Below are 15,521 nucleotides of genomic sequence, written 5' to 3' on the forward strand. Positions count from 1 at the left end.
ATGATACTCAAATTTTGTAGGAAGGCTCGTGGCAAAGCACAGACTCAAGATGAACCTTGGCGAGGGTGTGCAGGGTCTTAACAGATGGAAAGGAAGAGGGAGGGCACCTCAAATAAGCCAGCCTGAATTAACAACATATTGAGGGAAAGAGAAAAGCTGGATGGAGTATTACTAACACTGTGAAAATGTTAAGCTTTGAATTTATAATTTTTTGGAAAGTGGCCAGAGTAAACTATGTGTTAGAAATTTATGTTTGTAAATACTAGTAAAAATTTAGACTGTAAAATTCTATATACAAATAATGGAGAACCTTGAAAGTCAGGATTGGATTATCATTTTGTCAGCTGGACTTTCTGACCTATATTAATGGCAGCATAGAAGGTAGATCTGGACATACCAGTCAGGAGAGGCCAGAGAATAACCCGACATAGGGTGGCCCATTAGGAGGTGAGGGACTGAACCAGAGTAAATGAGGTGAAAATAAAGAGGAAGGGATGAGTAGGAGACACATGTCAAATGAAACATCAATGAGATTTAGTGACAGATTCAACAGACTAAAGAGAATAGAGACTCCAGGGCTTGGAGGCCAAATGACTGAGGAATGGTGGCATCATGTTCAGAAACAAATCTAGAGAGGGGATTTGGGAGATGGAGAATGAGTGACTGAACAACAACAAAAATATTTGTTATATATATTGTATATATATATTTATGTATATATAAATATATTTTACATATATATATATTTGGTGGTAAAATATACATAAAACTGACCACATTAACCATTTTTAAGTGTACAGTTCAGTGGCATTCGATACCTTCACATTTTTGTGACACCATCACCCCCATCCATCTTCACAACCTTCTCATCTTTCCAAACCGAAACTGTACCTGTTAACTAACAGTCATGTCCAACTCTTTGTGACCCCATAGAGTGCAGCAGGCCAGGCTTCCCTGTCCTTCACTATTTCATGGGGTTTGCTCAAACTCATGTCCTTTGAGTTGGTGATGCCATCCAACCAAGTTATCCTCTGTTACCCATTCTCCTCCTGCCCTCAATCTTTCCCAGTATCAGGGTCTTTTCCAATGAGTCGGCTCGTTGCATAGGTGGCCAAAGTATTGGAGCTTCAGCATGAATACTTCCAATGAATATTCATGGTTGATTTCCTTTAGGACTGACTTGTTTGATAAATACGGTTGACCACTTTAACCAAATATATACATATATGGTTATGAGCAGACAATATGAGCAAACTAAGTTACTGCCCTTTGCTAGCTAAAATGAACTGAAAAGTTATCGGAAACAATCAACTTGTAACAATAACTCTTTTTAAATTATGAACTATTTCATACATACAAATAAAATACATAACTAAATTTATGCATAAAAATGATGAAACATTCATGTAAGCTTGAAACATACAACATTCCTAACAGTGTTGGGACTCCTGTTGCATCTCCCTCCCTAATGATATCTCTCTCCCTCCCCCACCAAGGATAATACCATTCTGAATTTGTGTTTATCATCCTTTGCTCTTTCTTATACTATTATAAGCACAATAGTTTATAATTTAATTTTTTATAATGCTATTCTTATTATATTTATGACCCTAACTAATATACGGCTTTTTTCCACCCAACATCATGAGATTCACCCTGGTGATACTTGCTGAGGACTGTGTTATCTTTCCAATGAATTGAAGCTTTTATATTATGTAGTGACCCTCTTTATTCTTACATGCATTTTGCCTTAAAGTTGTTTTCGTCTGGTTTTGACTCATCTACATCAGCTTTCCTTTGGTTATTATTTGCCTATTTATCCATACATCCTTTTATCTTTAGCCTTTCTGTGTACTTGAGTCTTTTCAGGTGTGCCTACAACTAGATATTTTAAAAATCCAATCTGATAATTTCTGTATTTTAATTGGCGCATTTAAGACCTTTCCTTTTTACTGATTACTGAAATATGTGACTTCTCTTCTATCATTTCATTTATCCACTTTTCCTATGCTTCCCCCAGCCCCTCTTTTCTTGCCTTCTTTTGGATCAATCAAGTTGTGCTGTTATTACTCTTAATTCCTTTTCTTCTTTTTACTGATTTGGTGGTTATATTACTTTTATGGTAATTACCCTTGAATTTTTGTATGCATATCTGACTTTTTACAAAGTCTAAAATTGATGTCTTTAGACCCTTCTTCCTCTGAACAATAGTACACAAAATGGAAGATAATGGAGTACCACCAACCTGATACCACTTTAATTTCTTATCTTGAGATTTCCCAACCAGGCTGGTAGTATAAATTTAAAACTTAGACCTAGCTTGTGGCTGCATATTTGTGGGAAACTATTTCTCCCCAGTAAGAAGCAGCAACCCTGGAGTAGGAAATGGCAACCCACTCCAATATTCTTGCCTGGGAAATTCCATGGACAGGGGAACCTGGTGGGCTACAATCCATGAGGTCGCAAAGAGTTGGACACGACTTAGCTACTAACCAACAACAAAAGAAGCAGCAAGGGAGAAAGATTTCTGTGTCACTTGCCCTTTGCCAGTAGGCAGGTATTTTCAGTCCCACCTTTTCACACTAAGTGTGTGAACCCTGAAGGGTTTCAGGTTTAGGGGAGTAAGAGGGTCTTCCTTTCAGCTGTTTACTTTTTCACTCCTTACCTGGCCTTTTATCTCAAAGCCTCAGTTCCTGGCATCTACATTTGCCCCAAGCCAGCCCTAACCTCCGGAGAAGGCAATGGCAACCCACTCCAGTACTCTTGCCTGGAAAATTCCATGGACGGAGGAGCCTGGTAGGCTGCAGTCCATGGGGTCACTAAGAGTTGGGCATGACTGAACGACTTCACTTTCATTTTTCACTTTCATGCATTGGAGAAGGAAATGGCAACCCACTCCAGTGTTCTTGCCTGGAGAATCCCAGGGACAGGGGAGCCTGGTGGGCTGCAGTCCATGGGGTCACTAAGAGTTGGGCATGACTGAACGACTTCACTTTCATTTTTCACTTTCATGCATTGGAGAAGGAAATGGCAACCCACTCCAGTGTTCTTGCCTGGAGAATCCCAGGGACAGGGGAGCCTGGTGGGCTGATGTCTATGGGGTCGCACAGAGTCGGACAGGACTGAAGCGACTTAGCAGCAGCAGCAGCAGCAGCAGCCCTAACCTCTTCATTTGCTTTCCACTCTCATTTCTGCCTTACTTATGTGGCACGTGAGGATTCCCCTCACTTTCTTGTAAGCTCAGCAAAGCAATTTGAAAAGTGTGTTTGCTGGGATTTGTCTCGTATCCAGGTGTTTCGAAGAGACAGGGCTTTTCAGGACATTTAGACTCTCTCTATTTGAAAGCAAACAAAGTCTTTTCATCTGTTGTTTATTTGTGCATGGTGTTGTATACTATCTATGGATTTTCATGTTTTGTTTCAATTTGCCCTGGAACTTTTTGAATGAAACATACAAGTTTCTCTTTACAATTAAAGTAGATGAGTACCTGCAAATGTGTAGAGAGCTGTTCATCAAATGGCTCTTTAATGATTATTTTTATTTGGAAATATGTAATACAATGTCAAGTAATGGAAGATTCACAGAGTAAATTTTGCTACAACTCTTATGGGGCCAATAAGAGTTGTGTGATGTGGAAGATGGTAGTAATATGATGTTGAGCAAATTATTTTGCATGAACCCATTTTTATTTGTACAAATATATATTTACATTGAAAAAAATTCTGAATGGAGACATTCAATATTTTGGGGTGCTATCATTAGAGGTCTTCTTGTTTACTTATTGATCTCTACTTTTTTTTTTTAATTAGCAATAATCCTACCTCAAATAAACCTCATTGGCCAGGATACTGCCACTGCGCAAAGCTAACCTCTACTTTCTTAATGAACAAATAATATTGCGTGTTAAGTAAATGAAAGAATTAATTGCAACAACAGAAAGTGGGGATTAGTGAAGGCCTTCTAACTTCGGGGTCGTGTAACAATAGGTCTGTCTTGTGGGGTAGTGAACCCCCAATATTGAGAGTGTCTCACAGAGGCTGGGTGACCTCCCGTCGAAGATTCCTGTCATCTTATGATTCACAGATTCTCATTTTATTTTATTTTTCCTCTGACAATAGGTCAACCAATCAATGCCTCAGACAGATAAGCAAATATGCATCCCCCCGGAGCTGCCAGAATTGCTGAAGCAATTCACCAAAGCTGCCATTCGGACCCAGCCGCAGGATCTCATCCAGTGGGCTGCAGAGTACGTACTCCTTTCTCACCTCCAGCCCCTGGCTCCGCTTGGAGGTGGAGGTGGCGGGTGGAGGAGGGAAGGTTTGTAAAACTGAGAGGAGGTTGTCATGGCTGCAGCCTGGGAGTCGGGACTGATTAGCATAATCTTTGTGATGTTCAGCTGTCACGTTGCTTTGGTACTTTCAATCCATACAGAAATCCAGCAAACTGCGAGGATGGAGGCCCTTCGCCAAGTGGACCAGACTGAGCAATAGGACGCCAGGGCTATAGACAGTGTCCTAGGGCAATCAGCAAGAGTTAGATTACCACGTCATATCACACAAGCGCACTGGGTCCCGGCTCCTCACCCCCGCCCCTCCCCCACTCCCTGTCCCAGCGGAAGGAAAGGCCCAGAGTCCCTCGAAGTTTGAGCCTGCCTTTCCCTGACGTAAACCAGGGCCTCATTCTCAGGTTTCACCACCAGATGGCAGCAGTGCACCTGTGGGGGAGCTATACGATGAGCCTGCGGGGCGGATTGTGTGGGATCAGTCCAAGTGGGTTCTCTCCTGAGTTAACGCCTGTAATGAGACCCCTTCCTCTACTATTGTTAAAGCTCATTCTTGAGCCTAGCCACAGACACTTTGTATCTCGTCTTTGGGGAAATTGCTATTTTCTTGACTTCTTTGAACGAATGTGTTCCTTCCGCATAAGGATTCCACACTGCACGAGTGACGGGGGCGGGCGGAGCAGCGACCTGGCTTCCCACAGTGTGCCTCAAACACAGGTGTCCTCTTTCAGGAGACACCTCCAGAGGCTGCTCAGTGGGAGGAGCTCTCACAGTAACTGCTAGCCGGTTCACACAGTGTGCCTCGAACACAGGCGTCCTCTTTCAGGAGACACCTCCAGAGGCGGCTCAGTGGGAGGAGCTCTCACAGTAACTGCTAGCCGGGATTGAAACAACTTCCCACAGAAAGGCTCCCAGCTACGAAATTGCTCCTTAGACAAAAGTGCCTGCTTGAAACGGGAGAACTGAGGCTTGGGGCAGAGTTAGGAGTGGACCAATCCTCCCAGGGACCACTCTCAGGCTATTTTTACTGTTTGGTGATGGCCTCCTTAGTAAGGCTTCACTGGGAGAGGGGGTGAGGTGTCAGAGGCTGCAGAGCAGAGCTGGTAGGTTGGGGGAGGGGAGAGCACCTTCCTCATGAGGTTGAGGAGGTGCATTGAGCAGGTGGTGAGGAGGAGGCGCTGACACCTCTGAGAAGCCTCAAGATGTAATCTAAGAGGAACCTCACAGAGTCTCCTGGCCAGTGTGCGCCTGCTCTTGGGCTAGGCTAGTATGAAGTTTCTACAAATGGAAGGAAAATAAGCCAGTAGCGCTCATAAAAACAAGACACAAATGGGGTTGCTTTGCCTGGTAATGAACCCTGTTTAGTTTTCCATTCTAAATTTTATATATAACCTCTAAGACTGAACTTTAAGCATCAGAAGACTAATTTCTTTTGGCACACCCAGACAGACTTTTATACTATACTATAGTTTAAAACTTCATTTTATTGTTCTTGCACTGCTGCTTTATAGCAAGAAAAATGACATTTCTTGGTACTGTCCCTGACATTTATGGGAGAAAACATTCCACTGTTGTAGTCTGCTTGCTCCCATATCGTATCGTGTGCTATAAATGTTTTAGATATCCGTGAAGAATCAGTTTGTAGTTTAACTACAGTGAAAAAGGAGAACATGACCTAAGAGCACTTTCCATCTATTCAAACACAGAAAGCACTTGTCAGTTGGTTTTATGTGGCTTAGAAACCTGCAGCATTTTAGAGATAAAACTCCACAAAGTATTTTCAAGACAAAATGTCTATTCACCACGAGCCAAAGTTTCCCTGCATATGTGCTATCCATGAAGAAACCACCTCCCAGATGTCAGCAGGACACAAACTCACTTGTCTTGTGTTGGGTATGTGTGACCACACAAATGTGAAGAGCCATGGAAATGCTTACTGCAAATGAAGCCAGATAACCCACAGAGGATTACATCCATGACTATAGGCTCATTTCCACATTCTCTAACCAACTCCACTACAAGGTCCAAAGATGCTGCTGAGTCACACCCACCCCACACTGACCTGGTCTGCGGAGACCACTCATGTACATTAGTAGGGTGACCTGAAAGTATTTCTTCTGTCCTCCCTGCAGATGACCTCCAAGGGGTGCCTGGAAGATGTTTTGGTCTTGGAAGCTGTTGCTCTGCATTGTGTGATGGCTTAGAGACAGACCATGGTTTACCCCATCATTGTATGTTGTTCAATCTCTCAGTTGTGTCCAACTCTTTATGATGCCATGTACTGCAGCGTGCCAGGCCTCCCTGTCCCTCACTATCTCCTGGAGTTTACCCATGTTCATGTGCATTGAACCAGTGATGCTATCCAACCATCTCATCATTGTATGACTTTACCCTAAAATGGGCTTTTATAAAATTTCCTCTGAATTCTTTGTATATTACCTGGAGCTGGAGAAATTAATAAAAAGTAAGAGAAGGGCAGAGGCTGTGATCCATGGGTAGTCAATAACAAGGCTTCTAATGGAGACAGGCCTTTCCACATAGCATCAGTGCCCTGTGGATCAACTGCTCGTGTCTGTTCTCTGCTGCAGGCAGCCAGTTTCCTTCATAGGTCAATCCCAAAACAGAGCTCAGTGTTTTTCCCACTGCACCAGAACAAAGTCCATTCCACAAAGCACTGATATTCAGGCAGATGTTACTGAAAATTTCGAGGGAAGATAAAGGAAGATTTTAGGGCTTCCCAGGTGGCTCAGTGGTAAAGAAACTGCCTGCCAATGCAGGAGATTGCCACTAGTTAATGGGACTTCTCATGTGGAGCTAGTGGTAAAGAACCCACCTGCCAATGTGGGAGACATAAGAGACGCAGGTTCAATTCCTGGGTCGGGAAGATCCTCTGGAGAAGGGCATGGCAACCCACTCCAGTATTCTTGCCTGGAGAATCCCGTGGGCAGAGGAGCCTGGCAGGCTATGGTTCATAGGATCACAAGGAGTTGAACATGATGAAGTGACTTAGCACATAGCACGTAGCACCACTGCCTAATACCAACTTTAAGTATGTAGATAGCCATCATACCAAGCATAAAGATCGTTATGTTTGGAAAAAAGGTCCTTCAGGTACTAGGATTCTTCCTTCATAAAAAAGAGTAGGGGATTTAAAACAATAATAATTTTCTCTCCTTTTATATGCATACATATATATAGACATGTGTATGTACATATACTATGTATATTATTATATAGCAACACATATATGCCTGTATATGTGTGTATGCCTCTTTTTGTGCATGTACACACATACATGTAAAACATTTAGGAGGGAATGACCAAAAAAATACCCAGACCCAGTATGCTTCAGGGAATTTCATACCAAACTTTTGTTGGTTATTCCACATCCTTAGAGAAAAACAAATCTATATTTTCCCCAAGCCATCTCTGTACCTTAAGTATGAAGTAACACATTCAGGTTTTTCCTGTACATAAATGAACTAAAAACAACATCTGGCATATTTGTCATTGTTGTTTAGTTGCAACCCCATGGGCTGTAGTCTGCCAGGCTCATCTGTCCATGGGATTTTCCAGGCAAGATTACTGGAGTGTGTTGCCAGTTCCTTCTCTGGGGGATCTTCCTAACCCAGGGATCAAACCTGTGTCTCCTGCTTGGCAGGTGGATTGTTTACCACTGAGCCACCTGGGAAGTCTACCTAGCATACAGAAGCCACTTAATAAATGTTCTTTCCTCCACCAGTACCCTCAAAAAAAGGGGAGAAGGGATTCCCAAAGCAGCCAGAGGCCACTGAAGTATAAGCTGCTCCCCTATCCCTTTTTTTCTTGTAGTTATTTTGGGGCTATGTCCCGTGGAGAGATTCCTCCTGTGAGAGAGCGGTCTGAGCGAGTGGCTTTGTCTAACTGGGCTGAGTTGACACCGGAGCTGTTAAAGATCCTGCATTCCCGGGTAAGCGCCAACGGGCAGTGCAGATAAGGAATGTGGGGGTGATACTGAGTTTGGGTGGGTACAGACAAATGTCCCCTTGCTCATCAGCTGACCACTCAGCACTGTCTTAAAATTTGCTAAAGCCTGCACTGAGAGTAAATCTTCCCGTGTGGAAATAGGAATGATGCTGAAATAGGCTGTAAACTGACTTGTCACTTGGGTCATTACGCATTGTCCTGAAGCTGCCAGAGCAGTCAGGGGCTCAATGCAATTCGAATTCCTTCTCTCTAGAAAATGCAGGTCCACATCCCCTGACAGTGTCTTCCTTACTGATAAAGTCCAAATATAATGCCAATCAGAGTTTGGGGAGGGGCATATTATAGTTCCCCAGTTATTCCAGGTGCTAACACAGCCTTGCTTTTAGGCTCTCTGCACAGCCATATCATCCTGGGGGCTGTCCTGTGAATGGTTGAGAAGGGTCTGTCCTAAGAAAACTTGCAGCTTGGCTAACTCCCAAGAAATATGATTTAGCACTACCATACCTCATTTTAGGATACAGGTTTGAGGTGATTCAGGATTGACTTAGCCAAACGCCTTGGTCCCAGAGGCTTAGCATTTCACTGGAATCAGAGGACCAGGGAAGGCATAGTAGCACTTCACTGGGGCATCTGCACCCTTATTGTATTGTTGACCAACAGCTAGCCACTTGTGCCCTTTTCCTCTTGACTGCCAAGCACTTTGTGCAGCGGACATGGCAGAGAGCTGAGATACCTGGGACCAAGCAACATCAGGCATCCAGACCATAGACCCCATATTAAAGCAATGCATTCAGAGTCTAGTGCAAAGAACTCAGCAGAGTCTAGAAGCAAGAGATTTAACATCTAGTTCTAGTTAGTTCTAGTTTCACCACTAATTAGTGTTTTCAGACAAGTTCTCTACTCCTTGGTTTCATTTTCAGGCTGCCCTCTCTGCCTTATAGGGACAACCCAGGGATGAAACAGCAGATAATAATAAAAGACCTAGAAAAAAATTAAAGTGTAATATACATGTATGTTTTCCTCATAACTCTGATACCTGAAGTTTAAGTGATTAAATTATATCTCAGAACGTTCTTCACTAGGCTGAACGTTTCTCTACCCTTGCAAAGAGAACTGCCAGAGTCCCCACTGACCCCTGACACCTTCCCCCACCCCTTGCTGTGTGCTGGGAGAACAGGGCCCTTGCCCTGGCAGGTGTCCTCAGGGCCTTCTCTCCTCCTACCCTTCATTCCTTGTCTCATGTTGGTCCCCCACCCCGCAGGTTGGTGGCAGACTGATTGTCCATGCAGATGAGCTGGCCCAGATGTGGAAGGTGCTGAATCTCCCAACTGACCTGTTTAACAGTGTGATGAATGTGGGCCGCTTCACGGAGGAAATTGAGTGGCTGAAGTTTCTAGCCCTTGCTTGTAGCTCTCTCGGAGTTGTAAGTTAGCTTAACTGTTTTTTGTTCCTTAAGGGAAAATCTCTTAGGGGCCTGGACAGGGGCGGGGGGGGGGCGGGGGGTGGTCCAGGGGGGTGGGGGTGTAGTACACACAGTCAACTCTCCAGGGTTGACGAGGAGCCCACCCCTTCGTCTACTCCCTCTCCTCTCTGAATTAAGGTTATTTCTCTGCTTGTTAACCAGAAGCAGGGATGAGGAGGAGAGCAGGGAAAGCTGTCATCAGGTTCTGGGGAGAAGTTGACTAAAATGCAGTTTTGGGATTATTTATTAATTTCACTTAGGTTTATTACCACTCCACTCCCTCCATTCATGTTCCTAAAGATAAGCAAGAGCCAGCTGTAGATGAAGATTGGCTTATAGTTGGGTTTCAGACACCTAGAAGATACACAAATAGAGATTTTAAAAAAGAGATGCAGCCTTATAGGAAACTACTGTATGATAAGCATAATTGGATACAAAAATCAGAGATAAGAGAGCAGGAAAGAAGATATGAGGCTGTTTCCAGATTCATAGTCATGACATCACCATGGATGCAGGATGTTCATACAAATTCATGCCTTTTCCAAATTTGACTTGATTTACAATTGGAAAGCCATTTTCCCATTTCAAAGAAACCAGTTCATATACATACTTAAAAGCTTCAGGTATCATATTTTATGTGGACACACTCTTGTTAAACACTATTATAATAGCAAATGAAAATGAGTCAGAAAAATGATTTTTTAAAAAAATCCCTAAAATACGTACACATTTAAAAATTAATGAGAAAATTATTGCTTCTGCCAAAACCAAATGGTACAAAAAAGGTAGCTTGAATCATTCAGTGTATCTAAATACAGCCTTGTTCTTCCTTCTCAAATATCCTGAGTATGTGCACTTGACACTTTTGCTTGCAAGAAAAGTTATCAGAAATACTGTAGTCCAACTTTCCCTGTGATTCTGCTCAACTTTCAGCATAATTATTTCTTTAGAGAGGAAGAGAAAAGAGGTCATTCTTGGGTTTTTTCCTTTTTCACGGCCTTTCCTAGCACTCTCATGCAATGAATAAACTATTCCCAGCAACAGAGGCAAACGAGTTGCCAATGAGCACTGCCACACTTCTGTGGAAATAGCCCCATGGATTGGGAGGAAATCACAGAAGAAAAATGAAAAATTGACACATTTTATTAAATTCTCGTAAGGTCACAAGTTTACTCACGCCACATTCAGAGATGCTCACAGAGGGGGAAATGTACTTTCTCTGTAGTTAATCCTGCTCTTCCCCACCTACCCTACCCATGAAGAGTGGAATAAGAAAAGAATAGATTCAACCCAACCCAGGAATTTTTCATCTGCTGCAGTAACTAAAAACAGCTTTCAGGTGAATTACTCAGTTTCTCAGATTTCTCCTCACAGCTCCTCTCTGCAAGGTGGCAGTTGAGTGTTCAAGGAAAGGGGTGATGCTGGGATCTCAGAGCAGCCAGTAGGAGGGCTCCCACCTCCCTTGGTCCTCTATAGCATCTCTGACCTCCATAGAACTACTCACCTGTGTGGTGGCTAGCTATGCAGCTGAAGTCTTCGGTCTTTTCTCTCTCACAGCACAATAGTCCCCCAACCAGCACACTTCCGTTCTCCCTGGTGTTCAGGGCCTCCTTAAGTCTCTTCCAGATTGCCCTCATCTGCTCCACATCACAGCCCCCCACCACCCTGGAGGTGTCTGAGTCCTCTCATCCACATGCCTCACAGTAACCCAGAGTGACTCTGGAAAACCAAATTCCAACCCTCCCTCTGCAGCTGCTAGGCTTACTTTGATATGGCTGCCACCCACACCGGGGGGGAAAAAAAGCCATGAGGTGAATTGTTTCTACTTCCCTGCTAAAACGAGGAGATTTGATTAAATGTTCCATGAGGTTCTTTGACCTCTATCATCCTGTGATTCTGTTCCACCTTCTCGGCTTCCACTGAGACACCCTCAAGCCTGGCTCAGGATACCAGTGGACCCACCAATTCTGAGAGGTGATGAGGTGTCTGACTTTGTGTCCTACATCCTTATGTCAAGAGTGCCTAGTGCTAAAGTCAGCCTGCAGGTTTAGTCCATAAATAAAGGGTGCCCTGTGAATCCAGGAGCCGATCCTGTTTTACCCATTTGTTTCATGTTGGACTGTTGCTGGTAACTTAAGCGTGGGAGAGGGCAGGGTGTCACCATCTGGAGGAGGGTTGCATTCTTGCTAATCTATACATCCTTCGAGGCAAGCCCAGAAATTCCTGCCTTGCTTTGCCAACTCACAGTCGGCCATGATATCCGTGCCATTTAGGAAATCAAGTCCCCTCCTTACAGAGAATCTAATGGCAGGAATTTTAGGAAGCAGGTACATTTACTCCAGTCTTGAGCTCCCTGAATCTACATGTGATTCAAAGTGCTGCAGATACACTTCCCTTTGAGCATGCGTTCCTCTTCCCTTTGAGCATTCCTTCCTTTAGAATACCTCTCTACCTCCTGTTCCACTGAGACCAATTATATACAAGAAGAGATTGTGTGATGTGTTCACTAGAAAGAAGGGCATGTTTTGTCAGCAAATAATTCACTTTCTGAGGCTTTCACCTCTGAGTTTTAAAAAGAGGCTTGCAAGATGCTTAAAGGTTATCTCTGTGGAGTGGACCCCCATTTGACCAAAAAATCTTGCACAACAGAATGCAGACCTCTGTTTTTATTGTTGTTTAGTAGCTAAGTCATGTCCGACTCTTTGTTACCCCAGGGACTGTAGCCTGCCAGGCTCCTCTGTCTATGCAATTTCCCGGGCAAAAATACTGAAGTGGGTTATCATTTCCTTCTCCAGGGGATCCTAACCCAAGGGTCAAACCTCTGTCTCCTACATTGGCAGGGAGATTTTTTACCACTGAGCCATCCGGGAAGCCCAGATCTCTGTTTACTTAAAAGGTTTATTTAAGTTTACCAAAAAGCTCCAGTCCAGAGAGTTCTTATCCATTCATCTATTTATTAAATATTTGAAAATCTTATGAGGGCAATAGAATTTGAAGGTTTGTTGTTTGAATAATCAATAAAAGATGTTTGGGGCAGAAAGCAAGGGCTGCCATAACAGTGTACCACAGACTAGGTGGCTTAAACAACAGCAATTTTTTTTGGAAGCTGGAAGTCTGAGATCAAGGTGGTTGTAAATGGAACCACCTTGGCTTGTGAATGGAAGTTGTCTCCCTTTTCTTCATGTGGCTGTCTCTCTCTGCATTCATGAGTCTGGTCTCTCTCTCTCTCCCTCTCTCTCTGCATTGTAATCTCTTCTTGTAAGGACACCAGACCTATTGGATTAGAGCCCACTCTAATGACTTCCTGTTAACTTAATTAGCTCTTTTAAGGCCCTATCTCCAAATACAATCACATTCTGAGGTCCTAAGGGTTAGGGTTTCAACATATGAATTTTGGGCAGATATAACTCAGCCCATAACAACACCCCAATTTAGATGAGGCTGTAGGAAGAGGACTACAGAACAAAGGCAATAGGACAGTAGGGTTTTTAAAAAAATATACACACACAGAGGATGAGCTATAGATGGAAATTATGAAGTTTGTGCACACATGCTCGTAAATCTACCCAAAACCACTGTCACGTTGACCTCAAGTCATGCACATGCCCTCCCATCCTCTTTGACAACCTCTTACCAGCCTCTTGTGTGCCCATCCTCCCACCCTCCTCTGTAGAAGCGCCTGGCACACTGCCTCACACAACGCTTCATAACAGCCTCCAGGAGAGAATTCCCAAGAGCAGGAGAGAGAGAGTAAATAGAAGTGGCCTGCTCCCCTCCTGTGGCATGGCTCCAAGGGTCTCTCTGGAGTAGATAAGCTGTCCTAATCACTGCAGCCCTTTAGAACTAAGACCGGAGAGAAGTAAGAAGAAATTATTCTAATTTTGTAGGATGCAAAATCAAATTCCCCTCCTTAAGTGAGGTTATTCTCATTAAGGTAATAAATGTCTTAAAGCATTCAACAGTTTATAAATGTAATTCCTTGAAAGTATCCCTCCCACCAAGAAAAGAAAGGAAATATTATAGAAAAATGAGAAGCAAGTGATTTAAGAAAAATCATATGGGGAGAAGAAAGGTAATAAAGGAAATAGAATAGTAACACGGTCCAAAGATTCTCCACTTACTTCTAACATTTACTCTTGGAGGACTTTAGTGATTCACACCATTTGTTTGGACATTCAGGTAACGAATCTTTATTATTAATATAAGTGTATTCATTTGACCTAAGTTTGATTTTACCTTTCTGATAAGAGGGTTTGCTGTTTATATATTCTAATCATTATCTTCCATAGAGATGGTAGTTGTGGTTTCTTTAAAGTACTTATTTTGTGAATAGATAGGGTTGCTACAACAACAAAAAAAGAAAGACACCCAGTAGATACTCAATATTTTGAGACTGAATTCACTGACATTTGGCATAAAAAATTCAACCTTTCTAGAATATTGCATCATCCCCACTTAATTTTATGAGAGCAAGGTTTTTGTTTTCTTTGTTGTATCTAAAGAAACATTAGGAATTTAGTGTGGAGCAGTGACCTTCTCCTCACTTAACCTTCTGGCTTTATAGACCATTGCCAAAACTCTCAAGATAGTGTGTGAAGTGTTATCATCGGACCATGACAGCGGCCCTCCCCGGATCCCTTTCAGCACCTTCCAGTTTCTCTACACATATATCGCTGAAGTGGATGGGGAGATCTCAGCATCACACGTCAGTCGAATGCTGAACTACATTGAACAGGAAGTGTAAGCAAACATTTAGCAATTGGAGGGGAAAGAGTATATGGAAAACAAATCCAGCAAACCAAGGCATAGAGAGGTTACTGTATTATGCAGCTCTGGGAACAGAGGAATGTTGTGAAGAACAGTAAATAGGGATCAGAAAGAGAAGGGGAAATGGAAGAGAAAGAATGGTATAGGACAGTGACTCTTAGAGTGCTATCCAGACCAGCAGCAGCAGCACCTGGGAACGTGTTAGAAATGCAATTTTTCAGGCTGTACCCTAAGCCCATCAAATCAGAAACTCTGGGGGTGAGACCAGGCACCTCCAAGTGACTCTGGCTCATATTCAGGGTTGACCAGTGGTGGAGGTGGGGTGGGGGAGGAATAGACAGACAAGAGGTCAGAGAAAGAGAGGGTGATAAGGGCAGGAGACACAGCAGAATCAAGTTGGAGGGAGAGAGTTGTTCATATATTGTCTTTCTTAAGATTACATGTTAAATAAACTAACACCCAAATATTTTTTCCCCAAACAGTATTGGTCCTGATGGTTTAATCAAGGTGAATGACTTTACCCAAAACCCCAGGGTTCGGCTGGAATAAAAGCACACTTTTGGCAGTTTTAAAGGAAGATACAGAGATGACTGTGCTTGAGAATGACTGAACCCCATATACCATCCAAAGTCAATTTTCTTGTGTAACTGGTACACACTAATAAACAATTAGGCAAACATATGAAATCAGAAATGTGTGGAATTAAGATGTAAAGTTGTTGAGACATAATACCTCTATTAACAGAAGATTAGTATTCTTCCCACATGGACACTGTGTAAAGTCTGATGAAGCATGGATAGAAAATATATCTCGAGTAAAAGCCAGGTTGTCAGATTTTCAGAGGTGGAATGTTATCCAGACACAGTTTTGATGTTTTGTGACTATCAGGCATAATTTACATGAGCATCTTTTACATGATCAATCCATGTTTTTACCAGTTTGTTTCTCCATTTGTTGTTTTGATGCTAATTCATTCATTCATTCACTTACCAATGCTCATTGAGGCTAGCTGCATGCCAGGGATAAGACTGCCAGGTAAAATAT

General features: G+C 42.9%; 1 protein-coding gene and 1 pseudogene across 4 annotated transcripts in view; one reads left to right on the plus strand and one right to left on the minus strand.

Annotated features, from left to right (window-relative positions):
• The window catches only part of ROPN1 (rhophilin associated tail protein 1), a 30,175-nt gene extending 15,005 nt beyond the window's left edge, over positions 1–15,170 (plus strand). For 3 of the 4 annotated variants that reach the window (XM_081571717.1, XM_081571719.1, XM_081571718.1), the window contains 5 exons: positions 4,119–4,246; positions 8,114–8,231; positions 9,510–9,671; positions 14,275–14,450; positions 14,960–15,170. In XM_081571717.1, the coding sequence (XP_081427843.1) occupies positions 4,131–4,246; positions 8,114–8,231; positions 9,510–9,671; positions 14,275–14,450; positions 14,960–15,026 (639 nt within the window). In that variant the 5' untranslated portion in view covers positions 4,119–4,130 and the 3' untranslated portion in view covers positions 15,027–15,170. Of the gene's footprint in view, positions 1–4,118; positions 4,247–4,617; positions 6,974–7,943; positions 8,232–9,509; positions 9,672–14,274; positions 14,451–14,959 lie in introns of those variants that run through there. The other variant, XM_081571720.1, reaches the window with a different exon arrangement.
• LOC145540093 (U4 spliceosomal RNA) lies at positions 3,699–3,866 on the minus strand (annotated as a pseudogene).
• Positions 15,171–15,521: the final 351 nt, after the last annotated feature.

The sequence above is a fragment of the Giraffa tippelskirchi genome, chromosome 2 (genome assembly GCF_054371585.1).
Source record: "Giraffa tippelskirchi isolate mGirTip1 chromosome 2, T2T-mGirTip1v1.2.pri, whole genome shotgun sequence".
Taxonomy (NCBI): Eukaryota; Metazoa; Chordata; class Mammalia; order Artiodactyla; family Giraffidae; genus Giraffa; species Giraffa tippelskirchi.